Raw genomic sequence first — 18,017 nt, 5'->3', positions numbered from 1 at the left:
CCAACGCGTATCGTCACATAAGTGACTTCATCAGGGGTAATGGTAATGGACCCCACAGAGTTATGCATCCGGGGATGAGGAATGTGGCCCAGGAGATCTCGGTATGCATAAGCACTGAACGCATACCGCGATCGCCGACGGAGAAGCAGGGATGACGGGGGAGGCTGAGCAATGCTATATTCACCTGTCCACGTTCCACTGCCACGCTGTGTCTTCCGCATCCTCTGGCTGTGACGTTCAGGTCAGAGGGTGTGATGACGTGCTTAGTGCGCGCCCTCTGCCTGAACAGTCACAGCCAGAGGAACCGGAAGACACAGCAGCGCAAGGCAATAGAACAGGTGAATATCGCAAGTGCCAGGGCCTGAGCCAGCGGCGACTCCGGTACCTGACCCCCATAGTGTGCTGATGTCCACACCTGCTCAGGCTCACGGAACTCGGCAACCAGCGATGAGAGGTGAGTGTGTCTTTTTTATCGCAGCAGCAGCATGCGTGGCATATTATGCTATGGAGCATCTTATGGGGCCATCAACCTTTATGGAGCAGCATACGGGGCATATTATTCTATGGAGCATCTTATGGGGCCATCAACCTTTATGGAGCAGCATATGGGGCATATTATGCTATGGAGCATCTTATGGGGCCATCAACCTTTATGGAGCGGCATACAAGGCATATTATGCTATGGAGCATCTTATGGGGCCATCAACCTTTACAGAGCAGCATACAGGGCATATTATTCTATTGAGCATCTTATGGGGCCATCAGCATTTATGGAGCACCATATGGGGCATATTATGATATGTAGCATCTTATGAGGCCATCAACCTTTATGGAGCAGCATGTGGGGCATATTATACTATGGAGCATATTATGAGGCCATCAACCTTTATGGAGCAGCATGTGGGGTATATTATGCTAAGGAGCATCTTATGGGTCCATCAACCTTTATGGAGCAGCATACGGGGCATATTATGCTAAGGAGCTTCTTATGGGGCCATCAACCTTAATGTAGCAGCATATGGGGCATGTTATGCTATGGAGCTTCCTATGGGGCCATCAACCTTTATGGAGCAGCATACAGGGCATATTATTCTATGGAGCATCTTATGGGGCCATCAATTTTTATGGAGCACCATACGGGGCACATTATGCTATGCAGCATTTTATGAGGCCATCAACCTTTATGGAGCAGCATGTGAGGCATATTCTATGGAGCATCTTTTGAGGCCATCATCATTTATGGAGCATCATGTGGGGCATATTATGATATGGAACATCTTATGGGGCAATAAACCTTTAGGGAGCAGCATACGGGGCATATTATGCTATGGAGAATCTTATGGGGCCATCATCCTTTTTGGAGCAGCATACGGGGCATATTATTCTATGAAGCATCTTATGGAGCCATCAACCTTTATGGAGCAGCATTTTGGGCATGTTATGCTATGGAGCATCTTATGGGGCCATCAACTTTTATGGAGCAGCATGTGGGGCATATTATGCTATGGAGCATCTTATGGGGTCAACAACCTTTATGGAGTAGCATATAGGGCATATTATGCTATGGAGTATTTTATGGGGCCATCAACCTTTATGGAGCAGCATATGGGGCATATTATGCTATGGAGCATCTTATGGGGCCATCAACCTTTAAGGAGCAGCATGTGTTGGTCATATTATGCTATGGAGCATCTTATGGGGCCATCAACCTTTATGGAGCAGCATACTGGGAATATTATGCTATGTAGCATCTTATGGGGCCAGCAACCTTTATGGAGCAGCATATGGGGCATATTATGCTATGGAGCATTTTATGGGGCCATCAACCTTTATGGAGCAGCATACGGGGCATATTATGCTATGGAGCATCTTATGGGGCCATCAACATTTATGGAGCAGCATGTGGGGCATATTATGATTTGGAGCATGTTATGGGGCCATCAACTTTTATGGAGCATTATACGGGGCATATTATGGTATGGAGAATCTTATGGGGCCGTCAACCTTTATGGAGCAGCATACGGGGCATATTTTGCTATGGAGTATCTTATGGGGCCATCAACTTTTATGGAGCAGCATATGGGGATATTATGCTATGGAGCATTTTATGGGGCCATCAACGTTTATGGAGCAGCATATGGGGCATATTATGTTATAGAGCATCTTATGGCGCCATCAACCTTTATGGAGCAGCATATGGGGCATATTATGCTATGGAGCATCTTATCTGGCCATCAACCTTTATGGAGCAGCATATGGGGCATATTATTCTATAGAGCATCTTATGAGGCCATCAACCTTTATGAGCTGCACACGGGGCATATTATGGTATGGAGCATCTTATGGGGCCATGAACTTTTATGGAGCAGCATATGGGGCATATTTAGCATCTTATGGGGCCATCAACCTTTATGGAGCAGTATATGGGGCATATTATGCTATGGAGCATCTAACAGGGCCATCAACCTTTATGGAGCAGCATACAGGGCATATTATGCTATGGAGCATCTTATGGGGCCTTCAACCTTTATGGAGCAGCATATGGGGCATATTATGCTATGGAGCATCTTATGGGGCCATCAACCATTATGGAGCAGCATATGGGGCATATTTAGCATCTTATGGGGCCTTCAACCGTTATGGAGCAGCATATGGGGCATATTATTCTATGGAGCATCTTAATCTATTTTCAAGGTCATCTGTTTTCGCCAGCAGTGCTGATACTTGCTGTGCTGCAAACCTGTTCTCACTGCTTGCATCGGCTATCTGATCCTCAATGGTGCTGACTCTGCCTTCCACTGTCCTTAATGTTTGCTATTTTCTGCAGTTTGCAGTTATATTATCTTTAAAACCACAAAACTGTGCATTCAAAACAGATAGAGATAATTTACAATGTACCAGTGTGCCATGAAAATTACTTTTAAAGTTGGTTCCTCAGGATGTGGGGTGGAAAGTACTGTGCCACATGTAGAGTCACTGTCTTTTCACTTCTCCATCAATGCAGCTACCGCTCCCATCTCCTCCTCACCTGACTCTTCCGCTCTGAAGCCCGTGCACAGCGGCAGGGAAGCTGCTATATGAAGGCTATTGTCACCGACTGAGACCTGTGTTTTTATGAGGCAAAATCGCTCTAACCTGGCTACCATTTTCCTGTTCCTCGTCTGCCTTGCTCAATCTGTCTCCAGCGTGAAGACTGTAGTATGATCTTGGAGCTGAGAGCCTGCTTCTCACTTTGTCTTTCTTTGGCTTTTCCTGGTCATTTTTTCCCCCATAAGCAAAGTACCTCCACACAGATGTGATTTTCAGGATGATCTTCAGGTCCTATACCGGGTAAATAGTTAGATGCTCAGGATGAGCTGCTCCATCTGCTTGTTCTCACATGCCGTTAATATAGTTGACCTCTTACTTTGTCTCCAGGGTGGATAAAGAAAATACTACTGCTTTCTGTGTGAGTGGGATAGTCCAGGAAAAGAATATCATTACAATAAAAGAGACAGGTCTCTGACATTCACTTCATCCAGGGAGTAAAAAAGTCCTGAATCCAACACTTGTTGACCCACATAAGATTTTGCTACCATCATTGCATATCACATTGGGCCTAAGGAAGAACTTTGTAAAGGCAATGGATAAAAATGCAAAAGCATTCAAGTATCTCATTGATAAATTTCCAATGTTCAGTAAAGCAAAGATAACAGAAGAAATCTTTATTGGACCTCAAATTCATAAGCTTCTCCAAGATGAGGAGTTTCTCTGTTTGCTGAATGGGAAGGAAAAGGCTGCATGGGTAGCATTAACATTAGTACTAACTAATTTGGGGGGAAACTTATGAGCAGATAACTATGAAGAGTTGGTGGAAAATCTCAAAATATATAAGGATCTTGGCTGTAACATGTCCTTAAAGGCTTATTTCTTACATTTGCATCTAGACTGCTTTCCACCAAACTGCAGAGCAGTGGCTGAAGAGCACGGTGATACATTTCACCAAGATATTGCGGCTATAGAGAAAAGATATCAAGGAAAATCGAATCCATCAATGCTTGCAGATTACTGTTGGACTATTGTAAGAGATGATCCAATGCAGAAGTACAAGAGAGAAACAAAAAAAAAAGAGTTGTCCCTTAATGAGGACCAAATTTTGTAGTGCAATTTCTGTAAGTAGTTATAACTCGCAATTATGTTGTGTTAACATGTTTTATTTATTTGAATTGTTGCTAAGTTTCCTCGATATAAATGTCAGAAAATTGGCATAACAAAATATTCTGCATTTTTATATTTGCAAAAAAAAAATAATGTTTCAAAGTACTGAAGCTGTTATGCATTAATTGTATGTATCAGTAAAAGAAAAACATGATATCATAGCGACAAGAGTCAACTACAAATTTTCAATGTCGAATTTGAAGTCAAGAGTTCAAAAACATTAAGGAATGGCTCATTTCATAACTGAACCTGACAACTTTTGAAAATATGTAAAACAGTGTTACATGATCTGAAAGGTCCTTGAGCTAGTCGGGTGTAGGGTTCTTTAGCTGCTCACTCAAGATGTAAAGCCTCTGTGCAGGTCCCGGTACCTTCCTCTCCTGTTATACCCCAATCAGTTCTGTAAGTGTGGGGCTGGAAGAGAGAGAGCAGTTCTCTAGGTGATCAGGAAGGACACTGTGTCAGCGTTCTCTTCTGTCACTGGAAGCTGCCTCCGGTATAAGACTCACTCACTTATAAGTAAGATTTTTTTTCTTGCTACAAGTGTGTCTTTCAAAGTAAAACATTTCCCACATTAAGAATATAAAAAAGGCTTTTGCTCTGGTGACTAAGAGGAGATAATTTCTTCACAAAACATTTTTAATGAAAATGGTTTCACCCTTGTGTGAGTTCTCTGATGTGTAACAAGAGCTGATTTCTCTGTAAAACATTTTCCACATTCTGAACATAAAAATGGCTTCTCCCCTGTGTGAGTTCTTTGGTGTGTACAAAAATTTGACTTCTGTGTAAAACATTTCCCACATTCTAAACATGAAAATGGTTTCACCCCTGTGTGAGTTCTCTGATGTGTAACAAGAGTTGATTTCTCTGTAAAACATTTTCCACATTCTAAACATGAAAATGGCTTCTCCCCAGTGTGAGTTCTTTGGTGTATAACAAGATGTGCTTTCCGGTTAAAACATTTCCCACATTCTGAACATGAAAAAGGCCTCTCCCCTGTGTGAGTTCTCTGGTGACTAACAAGATGTGCTTTCCGGTTAAAACATTTCTCACATTCTGAACATGAAAAAGGCTTCTGCCCTGTGTGAGTTCTCTGATGCTTTACAAAATTTGATTTCTCTGTAAAATATTTCCCACATTCTGAACATGAAAATGGTTTCTCACCTGTGTGAGTTCTCTGGTGCCTAAGAAGAAATGATTTCCATACAAAACATTTCCCACATTCTGCACATGAAAATGCCTTCTTGCCTATGGTGCCTTGCCTTGCCTATGGTGACTAACAAGATTTGATTTCTGGTTAAAACATTTCCCACACTTGGAACAAGAAAATCTATTCTCTGTTATGTGAATTTTTTGATGTTTAAGAAAATACTTTTTGAGGGGAAAACTATGTCTACATTCTGAAAATGGCTTATTTGGTTTAGGATCAGATGACAGATCTTTCCTGTGAAGGGATGATGGTATATCTGGAGTACTGGCATTCCCTTCAATCGTACCCTGTGGGATCTCAAGATCATCTGATTTAAAAATTGAAGATGACACCTGTCCCTCTGATCTCCTGGTACAGTCATCTGTTAAGAAGAAAATAAATTGTTATTTTTAAATAAAATTTACTTGAATTTTATAGTTTTGAACATTTTTACTGAAAAAATGACAAGCTGTTTGAGAAATTGAATTATTCACCAAGACAATGACAGTTCAGTCTAATAGAAATTCTCATAGCATGAACCAGTGGAGCGTGAGGTTCAACTGTTTGGTCATTCTGTCTCCCAAATATGGAATAAAAAACCTCCAAATAATGTTATGTAGGCGAATATAATACCAATAAAAACTTTGCTCATCTCACAAAAAACAAGTCACCCACTCAGGGCCATCATTTGTCAGAGGAAAAACAGAGGTTTCCACATTATTAGTGGCTCAAAGGATCTTGAAAAGCAATATGGCTTCCATAAACCAATCCAGCAATATCCGCTCTCCTAAAGTGAATTCTCCCCCTCGTTTCTCAGCCTTGCAGTGTGCCCAAACCACATTTAGCATTCATTTTATAGTGAGAAGAACTCACTTAAATTACAGTGTGTGTGTGTCTCCTGGAGCACAATCTGGGAACTATGTGTTGGGTAATAAAATTAAATTTTCGCTCTCCAACATCCACTGCGTGCTAATTTCAGGAAATTGGCTGTGGAGTCAAACTAGTCACTCCTCCTATAGATTAATTCACTGAGGGTTATAATTTCCAAAGTGAAGTCACTTTTTGGGGATTTCTACTGCTTTGGATTTCTGCCATTTTGTTATATTAGGAATTCTGCAAATGGTGTGTCCCATCTCCTCTGGGATCTGTTCCTGCGACATCTGCTTCTGTCACCAGGTGCCACCATATTCATTCTGCAAATGGCACTAGTAATGAAGGAGAGGTCAGAACCTGAGGGCAGTGCAGTCTCTGTCAGCCACTAAGATTAGGCTGCCTGGGACCTGTAGTGCCATCCAGTCTGGCAGTATGGTTGTGTATGCAGTCCAGCTGAAGTGATCTGCTCTTTGCTTCGGAGAGCATTACACCCTACTAAAGCTCAAAGGATATTGCCAGATAAAGCCTTGCTCTCCTCTGATTCAGTCCTCTGTGCCCAGCTCCAGGTTGTGTATTTGATTCCTGTTGTGAGCCTGGCCCGTTTCCTGGCTACTCTCTGCTTTCCTGGTTCTGACCCGGCTACTTGACTATTCTTCTTGCCATCTCACATCACAGAACTGCAAGGCAATCCCTGGGATCTGGAAAATGGAGTAGATAGTAGGTGACCACGAACAGTTGGAAAATAGTTTGTTAGGTCCATTTGATTCCTATTATCCTTTGTCAAGAATTTCAAACTTATCACCATATAAAGTGACACGTCAGATTTGAAAAATGGGACCCGATTAGGATCACAGAACTGGCTGCGGGAAATGGTTAAATCAGAGTATTTTGGGCACTAACTACTGTAGTCAAAAATTGTGAGTATAGACAATAATATATCTGCTGAAATGATCAGACTCAACAGTCTTCATCAGTAAAATATGAGTAACTAGTGGTGGAACCTTTACTTGGCAAAGTAAACTACTGTAGGGGCCAATATTTACTGTCATATGAGTTTCAAGAAGAAATATTAGGCAATTAAAGATAACTTTTTATAATAGTGCAGAGCTGATCATAAAAACAAAGTTTGGCCAGAAAGAGTGGACCTGGTGTTGTAGGAACCATATGAGCAGATTCAGCAGCACAGAAGGGAGAAAAGGTAGATTCATTCAATAAGATATCAGGGTTCTAGGAAATCAGCGGCATCAATACCCTCCACTTTCATTAAGAAGCCCATCATAATATTTTTCTTTAAGTGATTTTCTAACTTGTCAGCACATTCTATGTACGCTGTCATTTGGCTTTGTAGTTTACAAATCTGGGCAGGTAACGGTCAGCATCTTCTAATCCCTGGAGGAGGTGGATCTTCCAGGTTGCAAGTTCTATAGAAAAGGGCTTTTAATGCCCATAGTCTTTTGAACAGTTTGGGGTGGAGGAGAATGTTGTGTTCTAAAATGGTGAACACACGATTGTGATACGGCCTGACTACACAACAGATAAAGGAGCCACAAAGGGTGACTGAGAAGAAACTGTGATTTCTCAGCATTTAGTAGTTACTACTCACCTGAGCGGTTATCTGCAGGAATCTCCTCTTTCCACCACTCATCACCCCTCACATATGTCTCTGTAGTATTAATATGGGTCAGATTTTCACCCTGAAACAAATAGTATAAAAGTCACAGACAGATGGAGAAGTCACATCTATGATCAGATCTAATCCTGTCATCTCCACCGTTCTCATTACACAAGTATAAAACATTTAATATTAGTGGATAAATCAAGACCAAGCACAAGACCTTCACGGTTGTCTACGCTTCATAGAAGAGATCTCATGACATCTTCTCTCCATCTACCTGATTATCCTGAGGAAATTGGGGATCTTCTTGTTTACAGTCCTGTGGAAGAAGAGGAGAGGATGGAGACATCTCTCTGGTGTTGTCTTCTTATTGGATGGATCTGGAGGAAACACATACACGGACTGAACTTATTCTTTACATACAGATAATTATAGGCCGTGTGTATTTAGTCCTGTCTATTACCTGGTGATATTGGGGGCTCCATCATGACTTGATTGTACAAATCTTTGTGTCCTTCTAAATACTCCCACTCCTCCAAGGAGAAATAGACAGCAACATCCTGATACCTTATAGGAACCTGACACATACAATGATACCGTCATCCCCCTCAATCCCTTCATTGCTTAACTGTATAATGTCCCAGCATTCCCAGCAGTGTCACCTCTCCAGTCAGCAGCTCAATCATCTTGTAGGTGAGTTCTAGGATATTCTGGTCATTGATGTCCTCATGTATCTGGGGGTGAGGTGAAGGCTCCATGATTGGGCTCAGGGGTCTTCCACATTTCTCAGACACAGGGGCCTGGCAGCGCTCACTAGAGGTGTTCTTCACTAAAGTGTAATCCTGATAATGAAGAGACAAAATAATAAATCTCATTACAGACATTTCCAGAGTCCTCACCTCTCCAGTTCTGTCCATCTGTTATTCCCATAGATAAGAATGATGTAATGTGATGTCATCAGAATCTCTCACCTCTCCAGTAAGACGGAAGAGGATCTCTAGGGTGAGGTGTAATATCCTCTCTGCCATCTTGTCCCTGTCCATACCCATCCTTGATGGGTAAATCAGGAAAATACTGTTCTATAGAAAATCTTCACTGAGAGGATCCAATGTTATAGAGTCCTGAATGAGAAAAAGATGAGCCAATTTAACATCATAAAATCGTAGGTAATAATACAATTGCTTAAGATAATAAGGAAATCATATGAGGAGATTTATTATTTTACGATATTTAGTTTTCTTCTTTACATCTACTAACAAAACCTATATATTTTAGGCCACAGACAACAGGCAGTTTTTTCCTCGGAGTCGGCAGCTGAATACGTTTCTCATAGACTCATCTTCCATAACGCTAATTCTCGTCTCATTTACCGACACTGGGACCAGCATTAGCAATACTGCAGGAGATATTCATTACAAGTTACACGAGAAATAATTACATTCTGATGAGGACGACATCATCTTCTACTACGGCTCTAGAAACATATTTGGTCAGAGTCCGTCACTGACTCCATCACCACCGGCCGTCTATATGAATGTTTCCCGTCTTCTACCACGTTAGATCTTATAAAGTTTATTAATACATCAGGTAAATTGTAACGGAAAAGTCAATGCACAAATCTTATAACTGATAGAATGTTTCAATTTAAAAACAAAAGAATGCTACATCCATTTATAAAAATAGATGTAAATATGCTCCCACATAAATCAATCCTTACATTGGATATCTAAATAAATAATAAACATTTGACACCAAAATTGCAACATAATAAAACAAAAATAACGCAAAGTGTAAATAATATCTGAACATAGTATGTCACGTGTATAAATATATATAGTGCTAGTGCAAATGTCCACCAGTAGGTGTCAGTGTATATGACGCACCCGCCAGGGCAGTGAAGTATCCGGAATCGGACAGTTCTATGGCGGAGGTCATAGGGCCGTGATCCGTTTCCGTAGCCCTCGCTGTGTCATAAAATGGAGGATAATTATGTGGTGTTTGGTCATGACGCCACCCGTTGTGTTCGGCTATGGGTGGCCAACGCTGCGGTTTAGGTCCACTGGGGCTGATGGTGACGCAGCAAAGATGGTTCAGCTCCCCACGGGTAGAGCGGGGCCCCAGGGCAAATATATATGACTGTTCAGATGGTGGTGAGCGTTGGGGTGCAGAGAATAAGTGAAGGACACAGAGAGGTGCAGTTTTCTTTACCTTTTACTTGAAAGTAGATGCAATCTGGGTTACCAATTACAGATGACGGATTGAGTCCGGCTTGCCTGGAGGCTTTCAGGGAACCACCCTGCCAGGTGGGCTTGGGGACCTTCCTTCTGCGCTCTCTTTTAGGGTCCCTGGTGCTTGTAGCTAAGCTGTGTCCTTCTCCTGATTTCTAACCTGTATAGCAGACAGCGTGAGCCTATTTCACAGGTACTGTCCTTTTCACTGGCAGACCCGGGGTCTTAGTCTGCTACCGTGCCTTCAGTTGTTCCTTGTGGTCAGGGAACTTGCAGTCCCCTGCCCTCCAGATTTGGCTGTCAGGGTGTACAGCACCCGCGCAGCCAAGGACTCTGGTGTCTTTTTATCAGCGCTCTGCTCTGGGGTCAGCTGTACGCAGTTTTCATTCCCCAGAGCTCTTGTCTCTGCTCCTGTCCCTTCCATCTCCACAGACCAACTGCCAACTCTCCTCTCTCACTGTCCAGTGGCGAGCTCTAGCTGGCTCCCGTTTCCATCACAACTCCCCTGCTTACTCTCTCAGCTGACTTCATTCTGACTCACTAACCCAACCTGCTGGCCAGAATTTATAAGGAATCTCCTCTTTCTGGCCTGGAGCAGAAATTGACATATACACTGTTACCTGGCACGGGGACCTTCCTTCTTGCCTCCAGGCATGACATCACCTCTTGGAGGGAGGCAATGTCACTGTGGCAACCAGACTCTGGGGTGCCACGTATATATGTCATGTAAAAAAAGACAGAGCAAAAACGTGCAGGGAATGAGAGATAAAACCACAGTTGGATATTACTTACTAAAGTGCTAGAGTCTCGGTCACCTGGATGGTGCCCTCCCCAATGCGCGTTTTGTCCGATGAAGGCAGCGTGCCAAACGCGCGTTGGGAAAGGCGCCATCCAGGTGACCGAGACTCTAGCATTTTAGTAAGTAATATCCAACTGTTGTTTTATCTCTCATTCCCTGCACGTTTTTGCTCGGTCTTTTTTACATGACATGTATACACTGACACCTTCTGGTGGACGTTTGCACTAGCACTTTTTATATAATTTATACATGTGACATACCATGGTCAGATATTATTTCCACTTTGCGTTATTTTGGTTTTCTTATTTTGCAATTTTTGGTGTCACATGTTTATTAATTTATTTAGATATCCAATGTAAGGATTGATTTATGTGGGTGCATATTTACGGTACATCTATTTTTATAACTGGATGTAGCGTTCTTTTGTTTTTAAATTGAAATATTCTGTCTATCAGTTATAAAATTTGTGTATTGACTTTTCCATTATAATTTACCTGATGTATTAATAAACTTTATATTATTTTGATATTTAACATTGTGGACGTGTGGTCGGTATTTTGGGTTTCCTGGTTGGTCTTGTTTTGATAATTTTCCAACTGTCCGTTTTTTTCACTCGGTCCATACACACAACTTTTTGCTTATTACACTGCATCTACAGCACTATTGGCGTTTTCACGGTGGAATACACATACACTGCTATCTGGGAGCAATCCTTTTCTTGTTTTATTTTACACGTGCGATCTTATATCTGATTCATACACTAAAGTTTGAGGCTTTTATAAAAGCTTGTTTGTAAGAACAAGGCAGGAGTTATCTGATGCTAATGTCTCCATGTACAGATTTTTTTCCCCTCTGGGTATGATGTTTTTAGGGGGAATTTTCTCATCATTAGACTTTCATAAATTATATGAAAAACACAAAAAATATGTTAAAATGATACAAAATAAAATCAAGGACGGCGGTACTGTAGGAACATTATACTGTGTGTTGGGGATGGTGGTACTGTGGGAACATTATACTGTGTGTGTGTTGGGGATGGTGGTACTGTGGGAACATTATACGGTGTGTGTTGGGGATGGTGGTACTGTGGGAACATTATACGGTGTGTGTTGGGGATGGTGGTACTGTGGGAACATTATACTGTGTGTGGGGGGATGGTGGTACTGTGGGAACATTATACTGTGTATGGTGGCATGGCGTATTGCGGGAACATTATACTGTGTGTGGGGGATGATAGCAATGTGGGAACATTACACTGTGTGTGGGGGGATGGCTATACTGTGATAATAAAATCGGTCAAAAGTGGTACACATTACTCTGTATGAAAGAAGATGATGCTCGACTGGATTTTTAGGCTGAATGATATCCAGGGCCGGTTTTAGGCAAAGTGGGACCCTAGGCGAAGTTTAAAATGGGGCCCCAAATGCTAACATATTGCACATCACACAGAAGCATTTCGGTTACATAGCTATATAACATAGCTACATAGTACATAGTATATAACACAGCCTCCCCATAGAATAGAATATACCCCCCATAGTATATAACACAGCCTCCCCCATAGAATATAATATACACTCCAATAGTATATAACACAGCCACATAGTATATAACACAGCCTCTCCCATAGAATACAATATACCCCCATAGTATATAGCACAGCCTGCATAGTATATAGCACAGCCCGCATAGTATACAGCAGAGCCCGCATAGTATATAGCACAGCCTGCATAATATATAGCACAGCCCGCATAATATATAGCACAGCCCGCATAGTATATAACACTGCCCGCATAATATATAACACAGCCCACGTAGTATATAACACAGCCCACGTAGTATATAGCACAGCCACGTAGTATATAACACAGCCACATAGTATATAGCACAGTCACGTAGTATATAACACAGCCACGTAGTATATAACACAGCCCAAGTAGTATATAGCACAGCCAAGCAGTATATAACACAGCCCACGTAGTATATATTAGTGGTTGGTTGAAGCCATTTATTGTCAAACTACTGTGTTTTCTCTTTTTAAATCATAATGACAACCCAAACCAACCAAATGACCCTGATCAAAAGTTCACATGATAACATGCACAGAAGGTGACACAAATGAGTTTGAATGGCTAGTAAAGGTAACATCCTTACCTGTGACCTGTTTGCTTGTAATCAGTGTGTGTTCATAAAAGCTGAGTTTCTGGGATCCAGACAGACTCTTGCATCTTTCATTCAGCCACTGACGTTTCTGGATTGTGAGTCATGGGGAAAGCAAAATAATTGTCAACAGATCTACAGGAAAAGGTAGTTGAACTGTATAAAACAGGAAAGGGATACAAAAAGATATCCAAGGAATTGATAATGCAAGTCAGCAGCGTTCAAACTGTGATTAACAATTGGAAAATCAGGGGCTCTATAAAAACAAAACCACAGTCAGAAAGACCAACAAAAATGTCATCCACAACTGCCAGGACAATTGTTCGGGATGCAAAGAAAAACCCACAAATAACATCAGCTGAAATACTGGACTCTCTGAAAACTAGTGGTGTGGCTGTTCACAGATGCACAATAAGGAGGAACTTAAAGAAAAATAGGCTGCATGGTCGAGTCGCCAGAAGAGAGCCATTACTGCGGAAATGCCACAAAGTACCGGTATCTCTCCTACAATATGAAAACAGCACAGAGACAAGCCTCAAATCTTCTGGAACAAAGTAATTGAACTTTTTGTCCACAACCAAAAACGTTACATTTGAAGAGAGGTCAACAAGGCCTATGATGAAAGGGAGCACCATTCCTACTATAAAGCACTGAGGTGTATCACTGATGTTTTGGGGATGTGTGAGCTACAGAGGCACAGGAAACTTGGTCAAAGTTGTCGGAAAGATGAATGCAGCACATTATCAGCAAATATTGGAAGCAAATTTGCACTCATCAGCGTGGAAGCTGCGCACAGGACGTACTTGGAAGTTCCAACATGACAACGATCCAAAAACACAAGGCCAAGTTGACCTGTCATTGGCTACAGGATAACAAAGTGAAGATTTTGGAGTGGCCATCAAAGTCTTCTAACCTCATTATCAATGAGCCACTCTGGGAAGATCTCAAGAGCGCAGTTCATGCTATTTACAGGAACTGGAGGCTTTTTGTCATGAAGAGTGGGCAGCCTTACCAGCTGAGAAAATATAGAACTTCATCCACAACTACCACAAAAGACTTCAAGCTGTCACTGATGTTAGAGGAGGCAATACACAGTATGAAGAAATGCAGTATATGAACTTTTGATCAGGGTCATTTGGATGTTTTGGGTTGTCATTACAATTTCAAAAGAGAAAACACAATAGTTTGACAATAAATGGCTTTACCCAACCACTAACCATGAGTGGAGAAAAAGGTTTTGTGTTATCATTCATATTCTCTGAAAAAAGGCCAAAAAGCAAAAAAAAATTCAGGGTTATGTAAACTTTTGAGCAAAACTGTATACTGCTCTGCAGGAGCTGCATTCCCGCAAAGTGAAGTATATGCAGTGAGGGAAATAAGTATTTGATCCCTTGCTGATTTTGTAAGCTTGCCCACTGACAAAGACATGAATAGTCTATAATGTTAAGGGTAGGTTAATTTTAACATTGATAGAATATCAAAAATAAAATCCAGAAAATCACATTGTATAAATGATATAAATTTAATTGCATTTTGCAGTGAGAAATAAGTATTGAATCCCTCTTGCAAACAAGACTTAATACTTGGTGTAAAAACCCTTGTTGGCAAGCACAGCAGACATTTTTTTGTAGATGATGATGAGGTTTGCACACATGTCGGGAGGAATTTTGGTCCACTCTTCTTTGCAGATCATCTCTAAATTATTAAGATTTTGAGGCTGTCGCTTGGCAAGTCAGAGTTTCACCTCCCTGCTGTCCAGAATCCTAGAGTGTCTATCAGCCATATCCTCCTTCTCCTCTTGCTTCCTCAAACTCAATGTGGACAAATCTGAACTCATCATCTTTCCTACATCTCATAGATCTTCCTTACCTGACCTATCGCAATCAACGACATCACGCTTTCCCCGTACCAGAAGTCCACTGCCTCGGAGTAACCCTTGACTCTGCCCTGTCCTTCAAACCGCATATGCAAGCTTTTTCCACCTCCTGTCGCCTCCAGCTAAAAAAAAAATCTCCAGAATCCGTCCTTTCCTCAACCATGAATCTACTAAAATGCTTGTGCATGCCCTCATCAACATCCTTTACTGTGGCCTCCCAGCTAACACCCTTGCACCTCTCTAGTCCATCCTTAACTCTGCTGCCCGACTAATTCATCTCTCTCCTCGCTACTCCTCCACTTCCCCCCCTCTGAAAATCTCTTCACTGGCTCCCATTCCCTTAGCGTATTCAGTTCAAATTACTAATACTGACCTACAAAGCCATCCACAACCTGTCTCCTCCATATATCTCTGAACTAATCTCCCGATATCTTCCCTCACGTAATCTCCGCTCCTCCCAAGACCTCTTTCTCTCCTCCACACTTATTCGCTCCTCACCCAACCGCCTCCAAGACTTCTCCCGAATATCCCCCATCCTCTGAAATTCTTTGCCCCAACACGTCCGACTGTCAACCACATTTGGATCCTTCAGACGGAACCTAAAAACCCACCTCTTCAGGAAAGCCTACAGCCTGCACTGACCCCACTGCCTCATCACTACCGGAGCTACCGCCTCACCAACACCGGAGCTCCTGCAACCCTCAACCTATTGTCTCCTTCCCCTCAATCCTGTAGAATGTAAGCCCGCAAGGGTAGGGTCCTCGCCCCTCTGTATCATTCTGTAATTGTTAGTTTGTTTACTGTAAGTGATATCTGTAATTTGTATGTAACCCCTCCTCATGTACAGCACCATGGAATCAATGGTGCTATATAAATAAATAATAACTTCAGATTTCTATGGGATTAAGGTCTGGAGACTGGCTAGGCCACTCCATGACCTTAATGTGCTTCTTTTAGAGCCACTCCTTTGTTGCTTTGGCTGTATATTTGGGGTCATTGTCTTGCTGGAAGACCCATCTATGACCCATTTATAATGTCCTGGCGGAGGGAAGGAGGTTGTCACTCAGAATTTAACGGTACATGGCTCCATCCATTCTCTCATTGATGCGGTGAAGTAGTCCTGTGCCCTTAGCAGAGAATCGACCCCAAAACATAATGTTTCCATCTCCATGCTTGACAGTGGGGACGGTGTTCTTTGGGTCATAGGCAGCATTTCTCTTCGAGTTGAGTTAATGCCAAATAGCTCAATTTTTGTCTAATCTGACCACAGCACCTTCTCCCAATCACTCACAGAATCATCCACGTGTTCACTGGCAAAAATCAGACGGACCTGCATATGTGCCTTCTTGAGCAGGGGGACCTTGTGAGCACAGCAGGATTTAAAATTTTTACAGCGTAATGTGTTATCAATGATTTTCTTGGTGACTGTGGTCCCAGCTGCGTTGAGATCATTAACAAGTACTCCCCGTGTAGTTTTAGGCTGATCTCTCACCATTCGTCATGATCAGAAATACCCTACGAAGTGAGATTTTGCATGGTGCCCCAGATCGATGTCGATTGACAGTCATTTTGTATTTCTTCCATTTTCTTACTATTGCACCAGCAGTTGTCTTCTTCTCACCCAGCATCTTACTTATGGTTTTGTAGCCCATTCCAGCTTTGTGCAGGTCTGTGATCTTATCCCTGACATCCATATAAAGCTCTTTGGTCTTGCCCATATTGTGGGGGTGAAAAGGGTGTCCCTGGGTGTCAGCGTCTGCAGCGACAAGGTACTGTGAGTGGTGGTCTATGCTTTATAATTATGATAGGAATAGGTGATGTGCTATATGGGCCACTGCGCTATGATCATTATAATTGATAGACATCTGCATGTTCTACATACGAGTATAGTATTACCCTACCGATATATCTATATATGACCTGTACTAGGGATATACCCTACCTTGGGCTTTCTATATGTGGGTTTTGTCTCTGTACCATCTTTTGGCCCAGTTGAGTCCGATTGTCTGACTTACTATGCTTTTTATATATTTTAGCTAATAAAATTGTTATTATTGGATTTCATGACTGCTCAGTCGTCCGTTTTTTCTGTTTTGTGCGTTGCAGTTGTCCACACATCCATACATAGGTGGTAGATAAGCAGGCTTTATATTATTTTTTCATGCTTTTTGTGTTAACTAACACTTTCTACTACTGATTATGTTCATCAGAATTTGCTTTTCCATATTGTGGAGGTTAGAGTCTGACTGATTAATTGAGTCTGTGGACAGGAGTCATTTATAAAGGTGACTATGTAAGACAGCTGCCTTTAATGCAGGTAGCGAGTTGATTAGGAGCGTCCAACTGGTCTGTAGGAGTCAGAACTCTTAATGGTTGGTAGGAGATAAAATACTTATTTTCACTGCAAAATGCAAATAAAGTTATATAATTTATACAATGTGATTTTCTGGATTTTATTTTTGATATTCTGTCTATCAATGTTAAAATTAGCCTACCCTTAAATGTTAATGTCTTTGTCAGTGGGCAAACTTACAAAATCAGCAAGGGATCAAATAGTTATTTCCTCCAGTGTATATGGTGCAGCTAATTCCAGTCACCATGCTGCATTGTGCAGTGACTGGACTGGATTAAGATAGGAGAGCAGATCATCCCTGTGAATTGCCTCAGGGGTCTGTACTCCCCCCCCACCCCCCACATATGCAATGTGTCAATAAAGTTTAAAGAAAAAAAACATGGGACATGCTGTGATCAGTGCTGTGTGACATAGCACCTATTACAGCTGTCACAATGGGTGGGGTTTTCACAATGTCACCTCTCCTGATTAACCCGTCTGTCGCTGATTGGCTAAAAATTAGTTTCTGGACAATCATTGCCAAAGGGGTTAGGGTACCGTTACACTAAACGACTTACCAACGATCACGACCAGCGATACGACCTGGCCATGATCGTTGGTAAGTCGTTGTGTGGTCGCTGGGGCGGTGTCACACAGACAGCTCTCTCCAGCGACCAACGATCAGGGGAAAGACTTCGGCATCGTTGAAACTGTCTTCCCGGGTAACCAGGGTAAACATCGGGTTACT

General features: G+C 42.0%; 1 protein-coding gene and 1 pseudogene across 1 annotated transcript in view; both read right to left on the bottom strand.

Annotated features, from left to right (window-relative positions):
* Window positions 1-3,712: 3,712 nt before the first annotated feature.
* On the bottom strand, window positions 3,713-8,282 carry LOC138651795 (zinc finger protein OZF-like; annotated as a pseudogene).
* Window positions 8,283-8,320: 38 nt separating this feature from the next.
* LOC138651800 (gastrula zinc finger protein XlCGF66.1-like) overlaps window positions 8,321-18,017 on the bottom strand; it is a 38,178-nt gene continuing 28,481 nt past the window's right edge. Inside the window, exons 2-5 of the mRNA XM_069742304.1 lie at window positions 13,056-13,152; window positions 8,846-8,995; window positions 8,537-8,716; window positions 8,321-8,452 (exon numbers count right to left, since the gene is read on the bottom strand). Of these exons, the coding sequence (XP_069598405.1) occupies window positions 8,321-8,452; window positions 8,537-8,716; window positions 8,846-8,923 (390 nt within the window). The 5' untranslated portion in view covers window positions 8,924-8,995; window positions 13,056-13,152. The remainder of the gene's footprint in view (window positions 8,453-8,536; window positions 8,717-8,845; window positions 8,996-13,055; window positions 13,153-18,017) is intronic.

Source organism: Ranitomeya imitator, chromosome 10 (genome assembly GCF_032444005.1).
Source record: "Ranitomeya imitator isolate aRanImi1 chromosome 10, aRanImi1.pri, whole genome shotgun sequence".
NCBI classification, from domain to species: domain Eukaryota; kingdom Metazoa; phylum Chordata; class Amphibia; order Anura; family Dendrobatidae; genus Ranitomeya; species Ranitomeya imitator.
Note: the sequence above shows the minus strand (reverse complement) of the source record. Positions and strands in the feature narration are given on the sequence as shown.